Here is a 21,514-nt window from a genome sequence, read left to right on the forward strand (position 1 = left end):
TTCTCTCTCTCTCTCTCTCTCTCTCTCTCTCTCTCTCTCTCTCTCTCTCTCTCTCTCTCTCTTTCCCTTCCTCTACCCACTCATAAAGCTTTGTTTGTGATTTTTCTCATCATTCAGCACAGCACCAGTGAGCTCATCTTCTTTACAGAAATGTATCTATCCCCCTCCCTCTTATTTCTCTTCAAAGAGACAGAAAACCACCTTGCATTCACCCTTTTTTTTGTTTTGTTTTTTTGCCAAAACTACTTTGAAAAGAGGCGGTTACCTCATTTACACACAATCTATGTCGACAAGACGCGATCTGCAAGAGCAATTTGTGTTTTTGACGGATTGGATTTGTCATGCTCTCGTCGTCACGCTTCTTTGTGTTGTTAACTGATGCCCCCTAGTGGTGACTGATCAACATTACGCATCAAAAAATAAAAAAAGCCTCAGTTTCTCATCGCTATGAAGGATAAATATTACTTCTAGATATGTAGCGTGTTGCTATGGTGATGGGCTCACGGTCCTCTTTACAGAGAAACGAAGATGATTCGGAGCGAAGGACAGCAGCGTAAAGGAATGCGGAGCCGATGACATTGTACTGAGAGCGGCGGACTGTTACCATAGAAATAGCGGTTCATAACACTCATAAAGCGCGCGCACGCGAACGAAGCGTGAACGCATATTTTTATCAATGAAACAACAGGTTCCGCGTGAGAAAGAGGGAGGGATAAATGTACCAAAATGATGACGAGGGAGGAAGCGGTAAAACGGGTTCAAAAAAACAGAAAAGAAAGCTGTTTTGTGACCATAAGAAAATCTTAAGGGGATACTCCCCTAAAATTAAAAACTCGTCGTTTCACCCTCCTTGACATCGAATGGTCGCTGAAGATTTCAAGTCGCAAAATCACAATAAAATTCTTCTGAAGTCATACTTGCAGGGGTTTTACACTCATAGCAAATTTTCAGGTCGCATTTGTCAATAGACCTTATTCACAGCAGCGCCATCTTTTATTTTTTTGAGGCTGTGTAGGATAGACATCTCTTCAGTGTGCTGTACAGTTATATTTAATGAGTTTTTGAATTGTTCTGCTGACAAAACACCGCAAAATATCTTAATAAATTTCAGTAGACAAAAAACTCTAGACAATATAAACTGTGGGAAAATGTAGCTTAGTAATCTAAGAGCTTTATACAGCGGATGCCATTGAAAACACAAGTCTATCCCTCACAGGCTCGCTTTCATACCTGTCATGGCGCTGCTCTGAATAAGGTCGCATCTGATCTGACTGACACGAAATAGTACATTTCAGACTATAGCCATTTATATTTTGAATGAACATTAGCTTATCGATGCATATCTAAATTCACGCCTTTGTAGAACTTCAAAAAAAGAAACGTGCTGCAGCCAATGAGAATCCGAAGGGAGCTGGCTGCAGGACAACCTCCACAGACAGTTTTTGTTTTATCAGACAAGAACTACTTAAGATGTTGCTTTAGTATAATTTTCATGACAATTAGGGCCGGATGCGGTACATCATCTTAGATAGGTCACCCTAGACATAAGTTGTTACAATTTTAATGATCCTGCTGTTCTGACATGTTTTTTTATTAAAGTAATATTAGATGCATTTGCAAAAACTACATACAGTATGTAACTACAGAAATGATTTAAAAAAACATGGTTTAAAAAAAGTTTTGGAAGGAATATATATAGCACTGCTGACACCACTTGACATGCTGTCGCCTGCCAAACACACACAAAAAGAGAGAGAAGCTGAAGCTCAAGGGAATTGTCAGCGTTTTGACATTTGATTCCTCCTTTGCACACAATTTATAGCTTTATACTGTTCTCCACAACCATATTAGCTGCCCTTAATGTTACACATGACGAATCAGTGTAAAAAAAAAAACCTGTTGGATTGTAACTAGCATAGCTGTGGCATCTCCAAAGCACATTCGTTCAGTGTTCAAACACAGCTGAACACATGGGCACAGGCAATCATTTTGAAAGCATTGTTATTGACATCTGTTGTTCACAGATTGTGAAAGGAACAGTAACAGATTGTACTTTTGATTGTACACAAAAGAATGTGCATTTCTTATATTAACATTAATCCAGTTTAAGGATTAAAATCTTATGTGCTCGCAAAAGTGAATATGCAATGACTCAGATGACAAAGGCAGCAGAAAAAGAGGTAGTTAAAAGCTTGATTTCTTTAATGCAAGAATCATTATTGTACATTAACAATTCAATGGTCTCTGCACAGCTTTTTATTTTATTTTTATTTTTTTTTACAATATGTACCACAAGTCTATGTCAGCAGCACCTACAGGTATTTACATTACATAATGTTACACTGGAGACAAAGGTGCTGGGGAAGAGTGACGAAAGAGGATGAATGAAAAAAAGATGGATGCTCAGGAAGAATTAGGGAAAATTATTGAAGAAAAATAAGTGATTGAGAGATGTGCATGACAGCGGAAGTATGGCTATCACAGCACTTGTGCCTCCTGCTAGAGCAGAATTAAGAGAAGGCAAAAAAAAATCATGAATAACATTGTCAATCATATTAAAATAAAACATTTGTTGCTTTTCAAAAGCCGCAGCGCGGTAACTGAAAGCTGGGGCAGTGACAGGTGCTGGAGGAAGAGGCAGGTACCACACACAAACACTCCAACACAAAACCCATCAGTCGTTCACTCACACACATCAAGTACTTGTATACACAGTCATACAGACATTGCTCATTATGTTGCGAACATGCACACAAAAATGTTGTTCTTGTTCCTGCGTTCGATAACCTCTCAGTTCAGCCGTAACACAGCCGTACACGCACACAATCGACTCACACAGCAATATAGTGAATGAGAGTTGTGTGTTTGTCGACAGGATCCTATAAAAGGGCACTTAAGCCTCTGCACTGAACACCGTCCCCCGTCGATGACCTCAACTGGGCTCTGTAGACCAATTAGAGAATGTGCTAGGCTGTGGTGAGCACTGTTATTCGCTGCTTTTATTTCCTGGTCTGAATAAAGATGGGAGGATGACTGAGGAGTGGCTTTTTTTTCGCTGTTGTTTTCTTCTTTTTTTTAAGAGCTCAGATCATCCTATTGCGTTTGTGAGTGGGCGAGTCTGTTATGACATCATTGCACTGGGCGGAGCTTCGTTTCCGAGTTCCGTTGTCGAGGTGGAGCGCCATCTCTTCAGCAATGAAAGTGTTGAGGTCCACGTCATGGAGGCCGTTCCTGCGGCGGCTGGGGGCGGAGCTAGCACTCAGGTGTGTAGGTGAACCCGGGGCTCCAGAGCGCATACTGATACTCGCCATGGCTCCGCTCAGACCTGTAACACACACAGGAAGGAAAACATATTAAATATAATTGCATGAAATATACTTTTTCCATCAAGACAAAAAAAAGGGCAAAACCTTCAGTGACATTTTGCAGTACTACTTCTGAGAGAAAAAAAAATGATGTTAACGATCCCAGTGGCCATGGAGCAAGCTGGAGTGGAAGTGTACAACTTAAACTGCCCAAAGCAAGGGAGCACTTTATATTATACGCTTCAAAGAATGTCATAAGGCACATTTCTGTACTGTACAATGCAAAAGGTTTTTTGTCTTTTTTTTTGACTGAAAATAACTTGCATTACATGTGTAGATAGATAATGCAAGCACTGTCGTCAGGCACACTCACCATGCAAAGCAATGGCCTCCCTGAAAGGCTGCAGGTCTGTTTCTACAGATGAACTCGTCTCTGAGGACGTGGGTCGGCTTGGTGACACCATTGCAAGTCTTGGTGGAGCCCTGGAGCTACGTGGCGGTGGGGCTTTACCACAGAGAAAGCTGATAAGATCCTCACGCCGAATAGTCCGCCTCCTTTTCTTTACCCACGCCAGGACATCTTTGTTTCGTCTCTGATGACCGATCTGAATACCCAGCTCATAACTCCGCTGATGGGCATCAACACTCTCTGGAAGATGGCAAAAAAAAAGCATGAGCATTTCTGTATGTATGTGAGGAATCAGCCCAGCTGCATCAATGTCTCGTGGTGATTTATGCCCAATGATGTTAGTCTCATTTAACAATCTGTTATCAAAAGCTCTTCTTAAAATGTTTTATTTCGGCATCAAGCAGAGAGTAAGTATTTGATGTGAAGGAAAAACTAAACAGCAGGAGAATTATTGGTAATGATTAAAATAAGTAGCTTTTAATAATGTAATTATTATGTAAATATTACATCAACTTCCAAAGCAATTGCATAACAATTTTTTTTTTCTGCCAGAAGAGCAGCAGCATCTCTCCTCAAGAACGGCAGCCACTGTTTTTCAATCTATTATTTTCAATCCATAATAGGCAACAAATAAACTGCCTCAACCAAAACTGGCAGGCATGAAGATTTGTTTCAATAGACAGGGTTTCCATTGCCAGGCAGGAACCAGACTGAAATGAATTATACGCTTACAAAACCTTGAGATGAGGCGCATGAAATGATTCAAGGGATGATAAAAATCTCACCAAAGAGTTTATAGGAAAAATGGGAGGTTTTAGAAAATACATTTGGACTGAACAATTTCTGGTTCTGTCAAAATTCACAATGTGAAATTGCACACTGAACTTTGTCTAATAGATGAAAAAAGAACATGTAAAGGCGGCGATCAAACTTGAACTGACCACATCCTATATGCTTTGAAAAACTTCTCACAATAGCCAACTTGCTATTAGTGGATATGTGATCTGATCTCCAGTAAATTGAACACAAACACCTCCCCGTTCCTGACAGCTCCTAATGACGTGACTCAAATCCTGCCCACCTCATCATCTCTCATTACCCCAACTAAAGACTGACTTCTGAATGATGACTCAAGTTTTACCAGCACACAATACCGTACTCATGATACACAACTACTTTAGGCTGTGAATCACATTGCCACTGTTACAATCAGACAGATTCTAGGAAGAGGAAACCAATATGATTTTAATAACTGCTTTCAGCCATATTGTATCTAGTCTCAAACATATGAACAACCAACTAAACACTGTTCAACAGGTAATTTTTTAATGTCAAGTCACATTAATTTATATAGCGCTTTTAAAATATAGATTGTTTCAAAGCAGCTTTACAGTGATGCTAGGAAATTAAAGTAACAGAGATTGTTTGGCTTTACAGCAGCTATAGAATAAAGTTATTGTAAAGTAAGTTTTGATTGATTCACTTCCGTTGCAAAGATCATTAGTTATTAACTTAGACACGACACCAAACAGAAAACGCTTAATGCGATCTGGTCTGCTCATTTGCAAAAAACAGTGCCTGGTGGCTTGAGAACGGTGCAAGCCTTGACATAAAAAAAAAGGGTATCTATGCGCAAACTTCAAAAACGCAAACCTGTGAAAACGATGACAGCGTGTACATGCGTATAGCGCGTTCAGTCTATAGGTGTGCGCGTTTGAATATGTGCGCAGGTGTGTAGTCTTTCTTTACAAATTTACCACAACAAATTACTTGTCTGGCCTTAAAAAATGTATAATACAGAATTATTTATCGCTGTAAATAATTGGCAGACAGGAGTTAATTGGTTAATTGTTTCTCATGTGGATGTCTGTAAAAATAAATTTGCATTTATTCACTGTGGAGAAGCAAGTTTTGTGATTCTACGAACCCAGGAATCCGCTGTTCACGTAGTCAGTCACATGATTGTCTGCTGTAAATTAAATGTCATGCTCGGATTAATAAATTCATATTTACTTTAATAATAGGTAAATAATATCCTATTTATTATTTAACATCCTGTTTAAAAATATATAGTTAAACTGGTTTTGTCTTGTATTTTCTCAAAATGGGTCATTTTAAAAATGTGGAAATTGGCAGAAATAACTTAATACAGCCTGAGGTATTACATGAGGTAAACAAAGCTGCCAGGTTTATATTTTTAATATATAATTGCTGCCATTATAATAGCCCATTTCAAATGTTTACGTGCTTTTCTTCTCCTTCTCCTTTAAACGGTGATATGAAATAATATTGTTCTTCCAGCATTTCAGTAATAAAAGTGTAGGCTAGATCTTTAAAATGCATCCAAAGCACAACAGTTATCGTACGGTGCTCGGCAGTGGTCGGAAAGGAATTAAACAGTTCATTTTTTATTGATTTCTTCTTATAAACTCAGAGATTTGGATTCAAACGGCAATTAAATTACCACACGATCTTGTTGTTTGTCAAAAAACAGTAGGTAATTCAACCAGGGATTTTTACACGGGTGGTGGGAGGAAAAACTGAACTTCTGCATTCGGATGGCAATAAAATCAGACTAGCCCCTGTAACAGTTGAAAATACCTTGCGTCCACATGACAAATAATTAGTTTGAATAGGGCTAATGACTGTAAAAAGCACATTGCAAAAAGCATCTTATTTGTGCTATGAATGAGGCATTGAATTTCTAACTTAACCAATTTATTAGAGAAGTGATTCACAGCCAAACCCTTTCATCCCCTTTCTATCTTTATTGTAAACGAGATTTACGTACATAAACTGAGCAAACAACATCTTGTTCATTTAGTCAGCAGCTCATTCATGCAATAAGTGCTTCGTCTGTTCAGTGTCATTCCAAATCATTTATAACATAAAACAAGATGCTTTTTGCCACCTACTGAAACAAGTGTAACTTGAGCGATTTTGTTTTTCTTTTTATAAATTACTCAACACACTGACTCAGTCAAGGGGACACTTTGTTCAGAATGCCAACCAATGACATTCCTCCTTACACCCTGGACTTAAATGCTATTGGTTTCTGCAATAGTTTTTCTTTGGAAAGAATTCTTTTCTTAAGCGAAAGACTAACATGTATAGATTTTATGTAGATAATCTAGCCCCGGTTTCACAGACAAGACTTAAGCCTAAAGTCCCAGAATAAAATAGATTCTTGAGCTGTCTTAACTGAAAGCAACTTGCACTGACATATCTTAAAATATGTCAGTGCCATTTTTTTTTTGTCAAGATGCACACCAGTAATGTTTTTTTTCTTCTAAAGAACATTTATGTAGTCATTCAACAGATTCAATCAAAAACAGGGATTTGTTGAAACAAAACAATTCTAATGCAGTAAATTCCAATCAACTGTAGTTCACATACAAAAGCCCATAGTATACCTCATTTTGAATGTGAAAACGTAGTGCACTTCATCCTTGTCCAGTGTCTGTGCCATTTCTCTCTAGAAGGTAGGACCAAAAAATGTCTTTGTACTCTTTTAAACTACAGTTGCAGGTATCCTTTAAAGTCACCAAAAAAATCTAAATAGACAATTCTTGTTTTAGATGGAATATTGCAGTGTTTATAATAAATAATTTTTCTGTGCACACATTATTCATGTGCCATTGTAATCTTTAATGAAAGTAACTTCCCCTCCCATTTGCAGCGACATCTCTTCTGTGATGACGGGACAACCTGACACTCACATGACATCACAGCAATAGCAAACATTCATGTTCGAGAAGCCATTTTACACTAAGATACATTCACAGCAGAGAAGAAAAGACTATCACAATTTCCATTTTATGCTGACTTTAATCCCCACAAACAAACACTTCTTGATGCATTCTCCAGTAGTTTGTTGTTCCATCTCCTCAGTTTCTTTTTGACTAAAAAATGAAATGTCCACAAGGTGGCAACGCTACACTGGACCAATTTAATTAATGCAAAAAATTCAAGGTGCATTGCGAGCTGAGTGTACAGAGTACACACATAAAGGAAAATCTGTCTGTACATGTGTTCAGTATGCCTACCTACATGTGTACAGTGAGCACATACTATGCTAATGACAATGTGTCACACAAACTGTACGCACACTCTGGCATATGCATAAAAACTGAAGTATACATTAGGCTATAGTCGTGTAAAATGCAAAACTGTTCATAAAAGGTTTCTCAACTTACCTTTGTATAGGTTAGTGACGGCAGTTGCAGCATTTTGAAAGGGAACCCACAAGGAAAGCCCCTGTTGTTGACATACTCTATCTGAGGGAGTGATCAGACAGGACAGGAAATGTTTACGTTGCAAGTGGAGATACATCATTTCCCATCCATATAATACACCTTTACCCACGTTTTTTTTTTTTTTTTAACCATGAAAACACCAAGACAACTACACCACCATCAGGGGTTCACATTTAGTAAGTTACCTTTACAGTCTCTCGTACTGGCTATGTCATCAGAGTGAGCTGCCTACTTAAACAGCACTTTTGGGCACAATAAGCGCGCTTGGACTAATTTAAAAGCGTGTATGATGACCAGAAGTGTGGTCTACATAAGCAGCTCTCTATGTTTTGAAGAGACAGCCATTAATTAAGACGACGTCTAAATTTGATATGTAGCAAGTGGAATCTACGCCATTTTGTTGTCTAGCTTTAGTTTATCTTATTGTACCGTGTTGTTCAAATCAGAACTTTGTGTATTAAAACATGGTGTGCTGTATATTTAAACCAGTTTTATAGTGTTTCGTTGATTTAATAACAGATATCAACAAAAACAACACAGCCCTGAAACAATAACTCACAATCTTTGAACTTAGCCTGCTAATCCTGCCTTCGCCATTTTGTTTCGCATACTATTATTGTTGTTCAAATTTTTTTACACGTTTTTATCCGTTCATCACAGTCTGTATTCCTAGATCTTTTCGTCTACATATATGACGTTTGAGTTCATAACAGATGAGATTTCGATCACAAATCGTTATTTTCATCAGATGAACTCCTCCCTGCACTTCGCCATTTTGTTTCTCTGATAGACAACCAGCTGGGTGAAGCTTTAAATATATTTTTTAAAAATCACAAAACACGTTTAAATGTACTGTATCTAGTTTAAATAATAAATAAAGACGGATAACAGATGACGTTTCCTTACAGAAACTGATTTGTGTGTCAGTTTACGTTGCTCGTCTGCCACTTAGCATCAATGCTAATCTGTAAACGCCACCGGCCTTCAAACCAGCCAAACAAAATGCGAAATAATATTAGGCACTAAATGTGTGTATTTTATTATAAAGTAACCCATCGACGACTTAATTAGATCTGGTTAGATTTCATTTGGATGCTATCCACTGAGCTTGTGAGTTAAGTTAGTCTCCTTTGTTTGCCAGTGTCAGAGTTAGCCGGCTAGCTCTCGGTGAGTTTTTATTATACATATCGCACCTTTATACAGTTGCGCGACAGCAGTGGCTGAGTTCTGGAAGAGATGCCAAAGTTTTTGTTGGCTCTGCTCGGTCTCCTCCTCGCTCGGTTCCTCCCGCTCGGCCTCGGCTAGGCACTGCCGCTCCCATTTGGAGAACCAGTGCTCGGGTCCGTGTTCCTGGATCTCAGCTTCCCCCTCCTCCTTCTTCTCCTCCATGGCCACGAAAAAAACACTTAAACCACTGCTGTAATGCTCTAACGTTCGCTTAAACAACTCTCCGCGGCGATTAAACCCGGACGTAGTCGTTTGTCGTCGGTGGCGGCCTCATCGACAGCTGTTAGTTTACGTCTGCATAGCGAACGGTGCTTGCACTTCTCCGCCACACAGTCGATGAAAACAACTTAACGTTGCCGAGACTCAAACCCCGCCCTCTTGAGTTGGGATCGACGCTCATTGGCTACAGGCGAGCAGGGCGTCGTTTGGCCTCAACGGCTAAACTGTTTATTAGATGCACATACTGTCTGTCATCTGCCACGGAGTGACATGAATGAATGCACCGCCCATGTTTATGTGCCACACCAAACACTTGAGCCTCAACTCAAGTACACTGAAAAGGAACGCAAGATTGCGCAAGCCCATAATGAGTCGCTATTCATGCTTTCCAAAGTATTTTCCTGTTTCTCTTCTGTTCATGACAGTAGGCGACTGTTAAACAAAGAGAGGGGTTTTTGCATATATATAGCCTGTTGTGATTACCTTCTTTGGCCTACAGAGGGCGTCATTATACAAGTACACGAATGCATCTTTCGTGCTCAAACCCATCATTGACTGTTATCACAAGACATGTAAGTAAGAAACGAATTGGAAGAAAAAACATTTTCACGTTAGCATGTTTTAAAACACCTCTCTTTTTATATGCATACACTACACAATGTGTTGAGTAGATCATTCTCTTTTAGAAAATGCATATCAAAGAATAAACATATTTCTTTAAATGAAACAGTTTATTTCGCATCTAGACAAAATACAAAAATAAATTTGTTGTGTATAACAGGTATTTAAGCAAAGTTTTGATCATGTTGATAATTTAGAGGCCTTAGAAACTCGCGTCACACACAATACAATAGCCAATAAGGTTAAATGAAACTCAACAAGCTATATTGAATTTTACTTAAATCTTATAGCCCCAATAATGTTTAAAAAAAGGAAATTTTAGTAGGTTTTCGATTAAACTTCACAAAAAGTACAAGCATGTAGACAGTCAAATTTGTATGTTGCCACAAAACCAATAACATTAAAATTAGTGACATTTTCCCTCTTATTATAGGTAATATTTAATGTATATACATTTAACACATTCTGATGTTAAAGATTGTTTGGTAACATCCTTAAGGAATGACGTTCATATTTTAATACTCTTCGAAGAAAGTCACCTTGACCCCAAAATAAAAGTAAGATAAAACAAGATAGCATAAAGGGGAAGGGCAGAGTGATTTAACATGCTTGCAAGTGCAAGAGCAGTTGCATAATATATGGAATGTCACATCCAGTAACTTAAATGGCACATCATAATTCATCTTCATATGTGCACAGATGATCTTCTTATCAACTTTTATGTTGTTTCCTAAGTGCAGGTGTTACATAGCAGGAGGTTTAACACAGAAACTGGGCATGTGAGGACTTTGACAGGAGACGCGCAGTGACCCCAGGTTAATGTCTGGAGGAAAGTCCTGAAAGGGTGGGCTGTCTGTAGACTCTTGAATACTTATTCCACCTGGAAGCTTGTCACTTTTTCTCTCCTCTTTCTCATGCTCTCCAGCTCCATGGAAGTGTGTGAGATAAAAATGTCGCCTGCTTGGGAGACTGATGGCTCAAGGGTGTCTGTAAAAGTGCCAGGTCCAACTCTGACATACCAGAATATTCAGTACTGCATTAGAGAAAGCCGTGGACTGTGCCGCAAGAGAGGACCCGAGAGAGACATCCTAAAAAATGTCAGGTTAGTGTCTGTGTGTGTGAGTCTCTAAATGCTGTAGAAGCAGTCTTATTCACTAGACGTTTACATGCTTCATAAGATTTACATCTCGCATAGACCATATTCATCAAAACATACTGCTGTGCCGTCAAACATATTGCAGATCATTTTTGATACAGATAACAGTTATCTTTAATCTGTGCGTTCCAAAATACATTTTATATGCATATGTGCACATCAGTGTCTTTCTTTGTAAATGTTTTTATATCTGCAAAATAAATTGTTCTTGACCTAATGCTATTGAAAATATCATCTAAAGTTTGTCCAGAGTTCAGATGTTTAGAGATTAGAATGAAAAAGAAGTCCTGAAATTGTAATTCTTCATAGTTTTTGTGTGCTAGTGTGTTCATGTTTAATTTTTTGTGTTATATGCAGCAATCAGTTGCTTGCTTTGGTTGAGGAACTGTGATGGTTGTTTTCTGTCACAACACAAGAAATATAACCAATTCTTTAATCGTTTTTGTATAATTTATTTTTATAATAAAAATGTTAAATAATACTTTATATTAATTGCCATAAAAATGCCACATATTTTTAATGATAATATATCGTCAATACTAGATATATAGATTGCTCTGTTGTTACATAATGAAATAAGATAACCACAAATGTGCCTCTCGCGTTAACATTTAAATTAACTGTTAAATTGAAAAGTGACTTTGTAAAGTCAAAAACATTATTTAATGTGAAAAATTATACACTACTGTTCAAAAGTTTGAAATTGGTAATTTCTTTTAATGTTTGAAAGTCTCTTATGCTCACTAAGGCAGCATGTATTTAATCAAAAATACAGTGAAAAAAACCCCAAAATAACTTTTTTCTAATTTAATATATTTTATAATGTAATTTATTCCTGTGACGGCAAAGCTGAATTTTCACAATCATTACCCCAGTCTTCAGTGTCACATGATCCTTCAGAAATCATTCTAATATGCTGATTTGCTGCTCAATAAACATTCCTTATTATTATTAATGTTGAAAACAGTTGTGCTGCTTGATATTGATATTATTGTGTTCATTTTTTTTATTGATGAATAGAAAGTTCAAAAGAATAGCATTTTTTTTTAAATAAAAAAGTGTTTTGCTGTCTATTTTGATCAATTTAATGCATCCTTACTGAATAAAAATATTAATTTCTTTCAACTTAGAACGCTAGTGTATATAAAAAATCTAAAGCAAATTTTACTCTTACAAATTACTTTCATTGGTGAAACCTAATGATTCAAGCATATTAAAAACATTTTTTAGGTTATTTGATTAACATATTTACAGTACACATACAAGATTGTTTTGCTATTTCCTGTTTTAGTGGAATCATGAAAACGGGACTGAATGCAATCATGGGAGCAACAGGAAGCGGCAAAACATCGTAAGATGCTCACAGAATCATCAGACTAGTTACAACTGACAACAAGCTGGCAACTACACACAATTTCTAACCTTTATTTTTTGTGTGAAGGTTGTTAGATGTGATCGCTGGCAGAAAGGATCCTCGTGGTTTGCGTTCAGGTCAAGTTCTTGTTGACAACAAGGTCGTGACCTCTGACCTCCGTCTCATGTCTGCTTATGTCGTACAGGTGAGAATGCAGAACTTTACAGTTAGTATGTCCTCTCATGAGGATAAAGGAGTAATATGCTCTGTTGTGTGACACATGTAAATGTTAATGCAGGGAAGATTATTATGTGATTTTTGTCTCATATTCTGGAATCTTTTGCATGCATTTAATCGGTTTAATTTCCAGCATCTTCTTTGCTATATGTCTGTCTGTCTGTCTCTCCTCTTCTGTAGGATGATATCCTGATGGGAACTCTGACTGTGCGGGAGAATCTTTTATTCTCTGGAAATCTGCGGTTGCCAAGGAAACAGTATTCCACTGCTGATAAGGAAAAAAAAGTGGAGAGCATCATTCAGGAGCTTGGATTGGAGGACTGTGCAGACACCAAGGTTGGTCACAAATGCGAATGCCACTTTTTATGTCCAGATCTATTCATTTACATTTAGGTTTTATGAGGCATACACTCAAAAATGTAACTGTCCTGAGATTGCAAAGTGGGAAAAAGTCTTGCTAGAAAGATAAAAATATATATAGAAAAATTATTAATTCACTGGGAATGATCTTTTATTAGTTTTTATATACTAATATATTTATTATACGTTTCCATTTTTAGTACGTCGTTGTCGTGTAAACGTACCCATAGAAAGATCTTTTCATCGCAAGGTCAGTTTAGGTTCATGCTTCAAATGGTGTTAAAAAAATTAATAACTTTATAATAATAACTTTATTTTGTATAGCGCTTTTAAAAGTCAATTCTCAGAGCGCTTTACATAAGTGAGATAAAAAAAGAGAGTAAAAAAGCATGATAAACATAATACAAAGCAAAGTATTTCAGACAAGTTTACAACCCTAAAAACAATGTAAAAAATAAGTATCAAGACATATAGTAAGCCCATGTTATACATCACATAAACAACCACTGAAATCACCTATCACACAATGCTTCCTTAAAAAAATAAGTTTTAAGAGATGATTTAAACATTTTCAAAGATGATGCATTTCTTATTTCGGAAGGCAAAGAGTTCCATAGCTTTGGGGCTACTGAAGAGAACGCCCTATCACCCATTGTTTTTAGGTTCGTTACCGGAACAACGAAACGACCAGCATCGGCCGAGCGAAGATTACGTGTCAGAATGTAGGGTATTAGAAGCGCGGAAAGAGATTGAGGAGCGAGTCCCTTTAATGCCTTGTAGGTCAACATAAGAATAAGTCCCTAAGATCGGTTTTATATGATCTCTTTGTCTTGTCCTAGTCAAAATACGTGCAGCAGAATGTTTCACCCACTGAAGTTTGTTCAAAATAGATTTTGATGCTCCTGCTAACAAGGCATTGCAATAATCAATTCTCGAGAAAACCAGAGTATCAATTATTTTTTCAGCTACAGGAAAAGGCAGCAATTAAAGGTGCTCTAAGTGATGTCACGCATTTTTTAGGCCAAAACATTTTTTGTCGCATACAGCAAACATCTCCTCACTATCCGCTAGCTGCCTGTCCACTGAACACACTGTAAAAAAACGCGGTCTCTGCAGACACCCCAGGCTCCACAAACGGCAACAAAAACAAAATGGGCTAACCCGCACCACGAAACATAACAAACTGTTCCAGCCAATTTCCAGGGTCTGGGGGGGTTAGTGCGCGGATGAGGAGGAGGGAGAGTCCAGCTAGCCTCCGTTTTGTTTGACAATACTTTAAACGTCAACAAGAAGTGTCGTCACCCGACATCGCTTAGAGCACCTTTAAATATGTTAAATGTTATTTAAATATATTAAATGGATAATATCCTTCTTCCAGATTGGTACAGAGTTTATAAGAGGTGTATCGGGAGGAGAAAGAAAGCGCTGTAGCATTGGTATGGAGCTCATTACATCTCCTAGTCTTCTGTTCCTGGATGAGCCGACCACAGGCCTCGACTCCAATACAGCTAACAGCATCATTTCTCTCTTGCACAGGTACAGACTTGTGCCTTATTTAACAACACTTCATCGCCTGGCTTATTATGTACTTCTAACTTAACCTCTTCTTGTTTTGAAACCAGATGATCTCGAAATCTTTAGGTTCATGTCATTTGATCTTATCTCTGCAACTCCCCTCTTTCTCTCTTCTGGTCATTCAGGTTGTCACGGGGCGGTAGAACTATAATTTTCTCGATCCACCAGCCACGTTACTCAATCTTCAGGCTCTTTGATCACCTGACACTTCTCCATAAAGGAGAAACCGTTTATGCTGGCCCCGCCGGCAAAGCCATGGACTACTTCCAGAGTCTGGGTAAAATACCCACACATTTGATATGCTGGTCACATAAATATGAATTAAATGAAAATTTTATATCAGACCAATCCAGCAATCCACGGTTTTTGAACATTAGCAAAAAAGTAATTCTTTAAAGTACCTTGGAGTACCATACTCTCATCAAAGTACCACGATATTGAAATATTGTTTGTTTATTTGTTTGTTTGATCAACAACAAAAGAAATGTTCTATTATTTGCTACAATGTGCAGTATTTTACGTAGTTTAAATTGTGCATGAAACAAAGAAGCATCAAATAATAAAAAGCAAAAAAGGTGCCAGAATTTTATAAAATCAAAACTGAAAAGAACAATTTGTATTTCATTATAATAATAAAAATAATTCATGCCCTAGTCTATTAGACTTTTTGCTTGTGTATTAACCATAGACTTAATACAAAACACTACAATATTCCGTAGAATTAATTTAGTGGTTAATATCTTCACTACAGTGCCTTTGCTATAATAGAAAAATAAGGTTACTCTTTATTTTAAGGTGTCTTTGTTACATTGTAATTATACATTTTACTGAGTGATAATAATTAAAGGATATACTTTACTATAGGGTTAGGATTAGGGTTTGTTTTAGGGTTATTCGCATATAATTATGCATAATTTATAGTTATTACTATACTAACTGCATGTAGCGTGTAACATGTAAAATAAAGTGTTACCAAAAAGAATACTTGCCATTCATATTTTCAAACATTAATACATTTGTCGTAAAAATATTGTCTCCTCTGCTGATTAGGTTATGAGTGTGAGGCTTTCAACAACCCTGCCGATTTCTTTCTGGACATAACAAATGGGGAGACCTCTCCTTCAATGCCAACAGGTAATACACATATACAGACAGGCAAATATGAGCACATATATGATTATGAAACTGAGGGATAGACAAATGCAACTTATATAAGGTAATCAATGTTTTGTGGTATTGTTCAATCACATTAGTTAAGTGTATTGAAAGTTTCTCTCTCTTCCTCAGAGAAGTCATTGGCTGAGCTTTATAGGGAGTCTCAGTACTATGCTTCTGTCAAAGAGGAGTTGAAATGTATCACTGGACCATCAGATTCCTCATGTGAAGCCAAGACCACGGCACCATCCTATGTCACCTCATTTTTCTACCAGGTTTGTTTCATAAGAAAAAAGTCTTTTATGCGTGTGTTTATAAGTAAATGTTTAACCCGTACATTGCCTTGACCGACTGTTCAACTTTAGCTCATAGCTGTTATCAGGTCAGTTATGGGTGAAACAAACAGTGAGCCATAAACCTTGTCTTTCGGATGGTTGTGACATGAAGTCCACTGAAGGAAAGTTAGACTAAGGAACTAAAACTATGAGAAATTCAAAATAAAAGACATGAAAATGTAAACTTGAAATAAAACTACAAAACAGATGTGACAATGGTTTTATGTTTTTTCCATGTATGTGTATGTGCATGCTTACCTAAACATGTGTATGTGGTTAAATGTGTGTGTTTGTACGTAGTTAAATGTGGTATGTTGGAGGACAATGCTGAACGTTGTCAGGAATCCTCAGACCTCATATGCTCAGATGGCACTTAACATCATCTGTGCTCTACTGATTGGACTCATCTACTACCAGATGCCTTTAACTCTTCCTGAAGCCTTACAGAACAGGTACTGTCACATCACTCACCCATCCATCCATCCTTCCATCCATCTACCCATCCATCCACCCATCCATCCATCCATCCACCCAACCATCCATCCACCCACCCACCCATCCACCCACCATCCATCCACCCATTCATCCATCCACCCACTCACCCACCCACCATCCATCCACCCATTCATCCATCCCCCCAACCATCCATCCATACACCCACCCACCCACTCACTCACCTACCCAACCAACCCCCCATCCATCCACCCATTCATCCATCCATCCACCCAACCATCCATCCATCCACCCACCCACTCACTCACTCACTCACTCACTCTCTCACTCACCCACCCATCCATCCCCCCATTCATCCATCCACCTAACCATCCATCCATCCATCCATCCATCCACCCATTCATCCATCCACCTAACCATCCATCCATCAATCCATCCATCCACCCAACCATCCATCCATCCACCAACCCACTCACTCACTCACTCACTCACTCACCCACCCATCCACCCCCCCCATCCATCCATCAATCCATCCATCCACCCAACCATCCACCCACCCACTCACTCACTCACCCCCCCCCCCCCCATCCATCCATCCACCCACCCATCGAATCAAATATCCATCCATCCATCCATCCAACCAAATATCCACCCATTCATCCATCCACCTATCCATTCATCCACCCATCCATTCATCCACCCATCCATCCATCCACCCATCGAAACAAATATCCATCCATCCAACCAAATATCCATCCATTCATCCATCCATCCACCCATCCATCCACCCAACCATCCATCCACCCATCGAAACAAATATCCATCCATCCAACCAAATATCCATCCATCCATCCATCCAACCAAATATACATTCACCCAACAATCTGTCTGTCTGTCTGTCTGTCTGTCTATCCATCCATCCACCCACCCATCCATCCATCCATTTAACCAAATATCCATCCATCCATCCATCCATTTAACCAAATATCCATCCATCCACCCATCCATCCGACCATCCATCCAACCATCATTCCTTCCATCATTACAGTTTAATTTATCTGTGTTTGTGTGAGCAGGATTGGAGCGTTCTTCTTTCTCATCATCAACATGGTGTTTGGCAATCTATCAGCAGTTGAACTCTTCATTAATGAGCGAGCAATCTTTGTGTGAGTATGACATTATCATTTATTTTTATTTTAGTTTGTTTTATTTCAGTTAGTTACCAAGACAACATTAAGATTTTCATTTAAGATTTTTAAAGTTTGCATTTTTGCATTATATTTTGCAAATATTGCATCTAATATTTATATGTTATTTTATTTCAGCTTTATTTCAATTAATGAAAATTATTTTTAATAGTTAATTAATAATTATTAATAATAATAGTTTTAGGTTTGGTTAACATAACAACACTGCAATTTATGTGTCCAGATTATGTTTGTATTTATTGAAATTTCCTCTCATTAAAGTAGTTATGACATGAGAAATCAAATTTGCCTTGATATTTTGACAAAAGGACTTTGTATCATTAAAACATCCTGCAAGTTTCATAGCTTAAGACGCCCTCCTCATTATAAACAAAGCATTTACTTAATCAAGCAAAGTCTTGTTTAGTGTCACACTGCAATTCCAAGCATTCTCCTGGTTTTCTTTATCTTGGTTTTCGATCTTCTGTCCTGTTTTCTTGGTTTCCTCTGTTTTTGCCTGTTCCCCTTTGACCCTGTTTTTGCTTGGACTGATTACCTGGTGTTTATGACCTTTGCCTGTTTTTGACTACGATTGTGGATTACCCTTTCAATAAAACTGCATTGGATCCTCAACCTTCGTGTCTCGGAGCAGTTCGTGACAATATGTTTGTTCAGAGCATTTTGTTTTGTTAACGAGGCACAGTGTAATGGAGAGTTTGCAAATACATTTTTAAGTGAATGATTTTATAATGATTTGTCTGTAAAGTATGGCTTTATATGGGTAATATTTTCAAAACACTTACATCTATTTTGTGTGTGTGTGCGTGTGTGCATGTGCATAAAACTTTAACATTATAAGTGAACTTCAAGGAACATAAAAAAAAAACATGTCATGACCCCTTTCATTTTTCTTTTACAAAAAAAATAAGTGTGTTTTATGTGCATGGTTTAGGCATGAGAACTCTGGGGGATATTACCGTACATCTGTGTATTTCCTGTCCAAAGTGTTTGTGGATCTGCTACCAAATCGCATTGTACCGATTTTCATCTTCTCCAGCATTTCTTATTATATGATGGGTAAGCACACGTGTCACATGATACATTATTAGTATGCTAAATCATGGCACATCATTACAACTATGAGTAGCACATACTGTGTACTAAATGTAACTGTACAGTAAGTGTACATATATATTGGTCAACAGGGTTGAATCCAACATTCACATCCTTCTTGTGCTTTGCGTTGACCATGTCTCTGGTCAGTCTGGCCGGAGTCAGCTTGGCTTTCCTGATCAGTGCCAGCGTGAGCTCATTCGCCATGGCCAACATCCTCATAGCCTTGCCCTTTGTCTTCATGATGGTCAGATATCTAAACATACACTTGCACAACACATACATTCTTGTTCTTTGTCATTCTTTCTTATTCCATCTGTCTTTCTCTTTCTTTGTTGCAGGTATTTGGAGGGTTCCTGGTTAATCTCAACTCAATGCTCAACTGGTTGTCCTGGCTCAAGTGGGCCAGTATCTTCAAATATGGACTAGATGTAAGGAGGAGGAGTAAATACATTCATTTTTGAATGCAAAAAGCGTTTTTGCAAGACAACACATATTAACAGAGTGTAGCTCATGCTTTTTAAATGCATCGCCACACATTATCTGATTATCAGATTATATAAGCAGTGCTTATATATATTGTGCAGTATATATACTGCTTATTATACTGTAATTGTGTGTTGTTCTTTTGTAGGCTGTGACTATAAATGAAATGAAAGGGCAGGTCTTCTACAGTGGCAACGCTACGTAAGTTATTTATAGTGTATAAAGATAAAGTGTAATGACAGTTCAGTGAAAGTTCACAGAGTTGTATAATTGGGAAGTTATACAACCTCTTGCACATGACAGGCTCATACTGTTCAAAAGCTTGGGGTCAGTGAGATTTGTTTTAAAGAAATCAATATTTTTATTAACCGCTATTATTCATTAAATTGTCAAAAGATACAGTAAAGACTTTTACGTTGTTACAAAATAATTCTAATTAAAATAAATGGAAACCAGTGATTTTAAATAGTAATAATATTGTATTTTTGATCAAATTATGCAGTCTTGGTGAGCATAAGAAACATCAATTCTAAAACATCTTACCAACCCCAAACTTTTTAAGTGTGGCTCATATCTATCACAACACAATATTGGCATACAAGGAATTCTTTAAATCATTGCTCAATTAAATGTTTGATTGAGCAATTCAAATTGAATTTTTTTTATAGTGACAATCAAACCTAGATATTTACATCTTCTCTTTCTCATGGTCAGACTAACAGGAGAGATGTATCTGAAATCTCAGGGGATCGACTACAGTGTGTGGGGCTTCTGGCAGAACCAGGTGGCTCTTCTGGGCATTATACTGGTGTGTATGACATTTGCATACATACAGTTACGCAGGATCAACCGCTGGAAATAATAAACAATCTCTTCATAACAGACTGACTCATGCACACAATGTAATTTCATAAAATTCGTATTTTTGTACACTTTATTTTTGTTGTATGTAGATTATAAACACTTTTGTCTATGTAAATTATATTTAAATTTTGTCTTATCTGGGATGGACACTGATACCTCTTTTTAAATATGAAATGTGAAAATAAAATAAAAACAACATGTTGTGCAACATATCTGTATTTGAAGTGTATTAGGCTATTTAAATGCTTTCCGGCCTAAATTAAATAGTAATTAAATATTAAAACAGTTTGTTAAAAGATTAGACAGAATGTTTCTCTTGTAAAATCACTGTATGTGTACAATTGGACTGTTGACTGAAAACTTTATAGTTACTGAGATGTGATATGTAAATATAAAACGTGAAGTTCTCAATTTTTTGTGCTTATGGAAGTCATGTGCTGCAAAGAAAATATGGTCAGAGATTTTGTTCTGTATAACCAAAAAGCGATTTATATTTTATTTTTTCAATATGTTAATCAATATGTTTTTATCCCAATAAAAATAAATAAAACGTGTAGCCTGTGAGTGAGTGTGCATTGGCGAATGGATGTGAAGATTGTCTTGTTTTCCTAACATAGACAGTAATAAGTCATTTCACCACTAGGTGGCAGCACCGTTCTGCGTCATGACCTAATGTGACTTTCATTCAGCACGTTCCTCCCATAGACATAATAGAATACTATTGTATTTTATACGTCTATGGTTCATCCACGTCCTCTTCCACTACCCTAATATTAATTATACACACTACTGTATTTTTTGTAAGTAGCTAGTTTGAATATTATCCATCAACTTGAGTAAAATGAGTAGCTGTTAAATGAAATTCACTATTCTCTGAGAGTTTATGGCCATATGCGCACACACATTAGTCATACGAAGCTTTTTCCAATTGGATATTTTCATACTCAAATGTATATTACCAGACCTAAAATCTGAAGGCTATCAAATCTTAAGTCATTCATCCTGGTGTCTCACATACTTAATTCTCAGCTCATCCCTTTGTTTTTCTATAACACAATTTTAAGTCATGTAATTTGTCCTCCAGTTGTTGCTGTAGTGTCTAAAACCCACAGAAATCAGCTGCAGATATTTCTTTGTTATTGCCACATGGAATATTCACATCTGTTAGGTATTAGTATCTCCTCGTGTGTGTGTGCGCGCGC

At 37.4% G+C, this 21,514-nt stretch overlaps 2 protein-coding genes across 2 annotated transcripts; one reads left to right on the plus strand and one right to left on the minus strand.

Moving 5' to 3' along the window:
- Nucleotides 1-2,181: 2,181 nt before the first annotated feature.
- On the minus strand, nucleotides 2,182-9,683 carry hapstr1b (HUWE1 associated protein modifying stress responses b). The gene is made up of 4 exons (XM_077205292.1): nucleotides 9,164-9,683; nucleotides 7,911-7,991; nucleotides 3,679-3,954; nucleotides 2,182-3,325 (listed from the first exon to the last, which is right to left on the minus strand). Exons 1-4 carry the CDS (start codon nucleotides 9,357-9,359, stop codon nucleotides 3,084-3,086), a joined length of 795 nt encoding a protein of 264 aa, XP_077061407.1. The 5' UTR covers nucleotides 9,360-9,683; the 3' UTR covers nucleotides 2,182-3,083.
- abcg2b (ATP-binding cassette, sub-family G (WHITE), member 2b) lies at nucleotides 7,980-20,868 on the plus strand. The gene is made up of 16 exons (XM_077205291.1): nucleotides 7,980-8,146; nucleotides 10,778-11,139; nucleotides 12,485-12,544; nucleotides 12,635-12,752; nucleotides 12,965-13,120; nucleotides 14,523-14,680; nucleotides 14,845-14,996; nucleotides 15,770-15,853; nucleotides 16,007-16,149; nucleotides 16,510-16,661; nucleotides 17,739-17,828; nucleotides 18,802-18,926; nucleotides 19,055-19,209; nucleotides 19,304-19,393; nucleotides 19,597-19,649; nucleotides 20,163-20,868. Exons 2-16 carry the CDS (start codon nucleotides 10,952-10,954, stop codon nucleotides 20,308-20,310), a joined length of 1,872 nt encoding a protein of 623 aa, XP_077061406.1. The 5' UTR covers nucleotides 7,980-8,146; nucleotides 10,778-10,951; the 3' UTR covers nucleotides 20,311-20,868.
- The last annotated feature ends 646 nt before the right edge of the window (nucleotides 20,869-21,514 follow it).

The sequence above is a fragment of the Siphateles boraxobius genome, unplaced genomic scaffold (assembly GCF_051911475.1).
Source record: "Siphateles boraxobius isolate OS27281-9 unplaced genomic scaffold, OSU_SipBor_1 53, whole genome shotgun sequence".
Classification (NCBI taxonomy): Eukaryota; Metazoa; Chordata; class Actinopteri; order Cypriniformes; family Leuciscidae; genus Siphateles; species Siphateles boraxobius.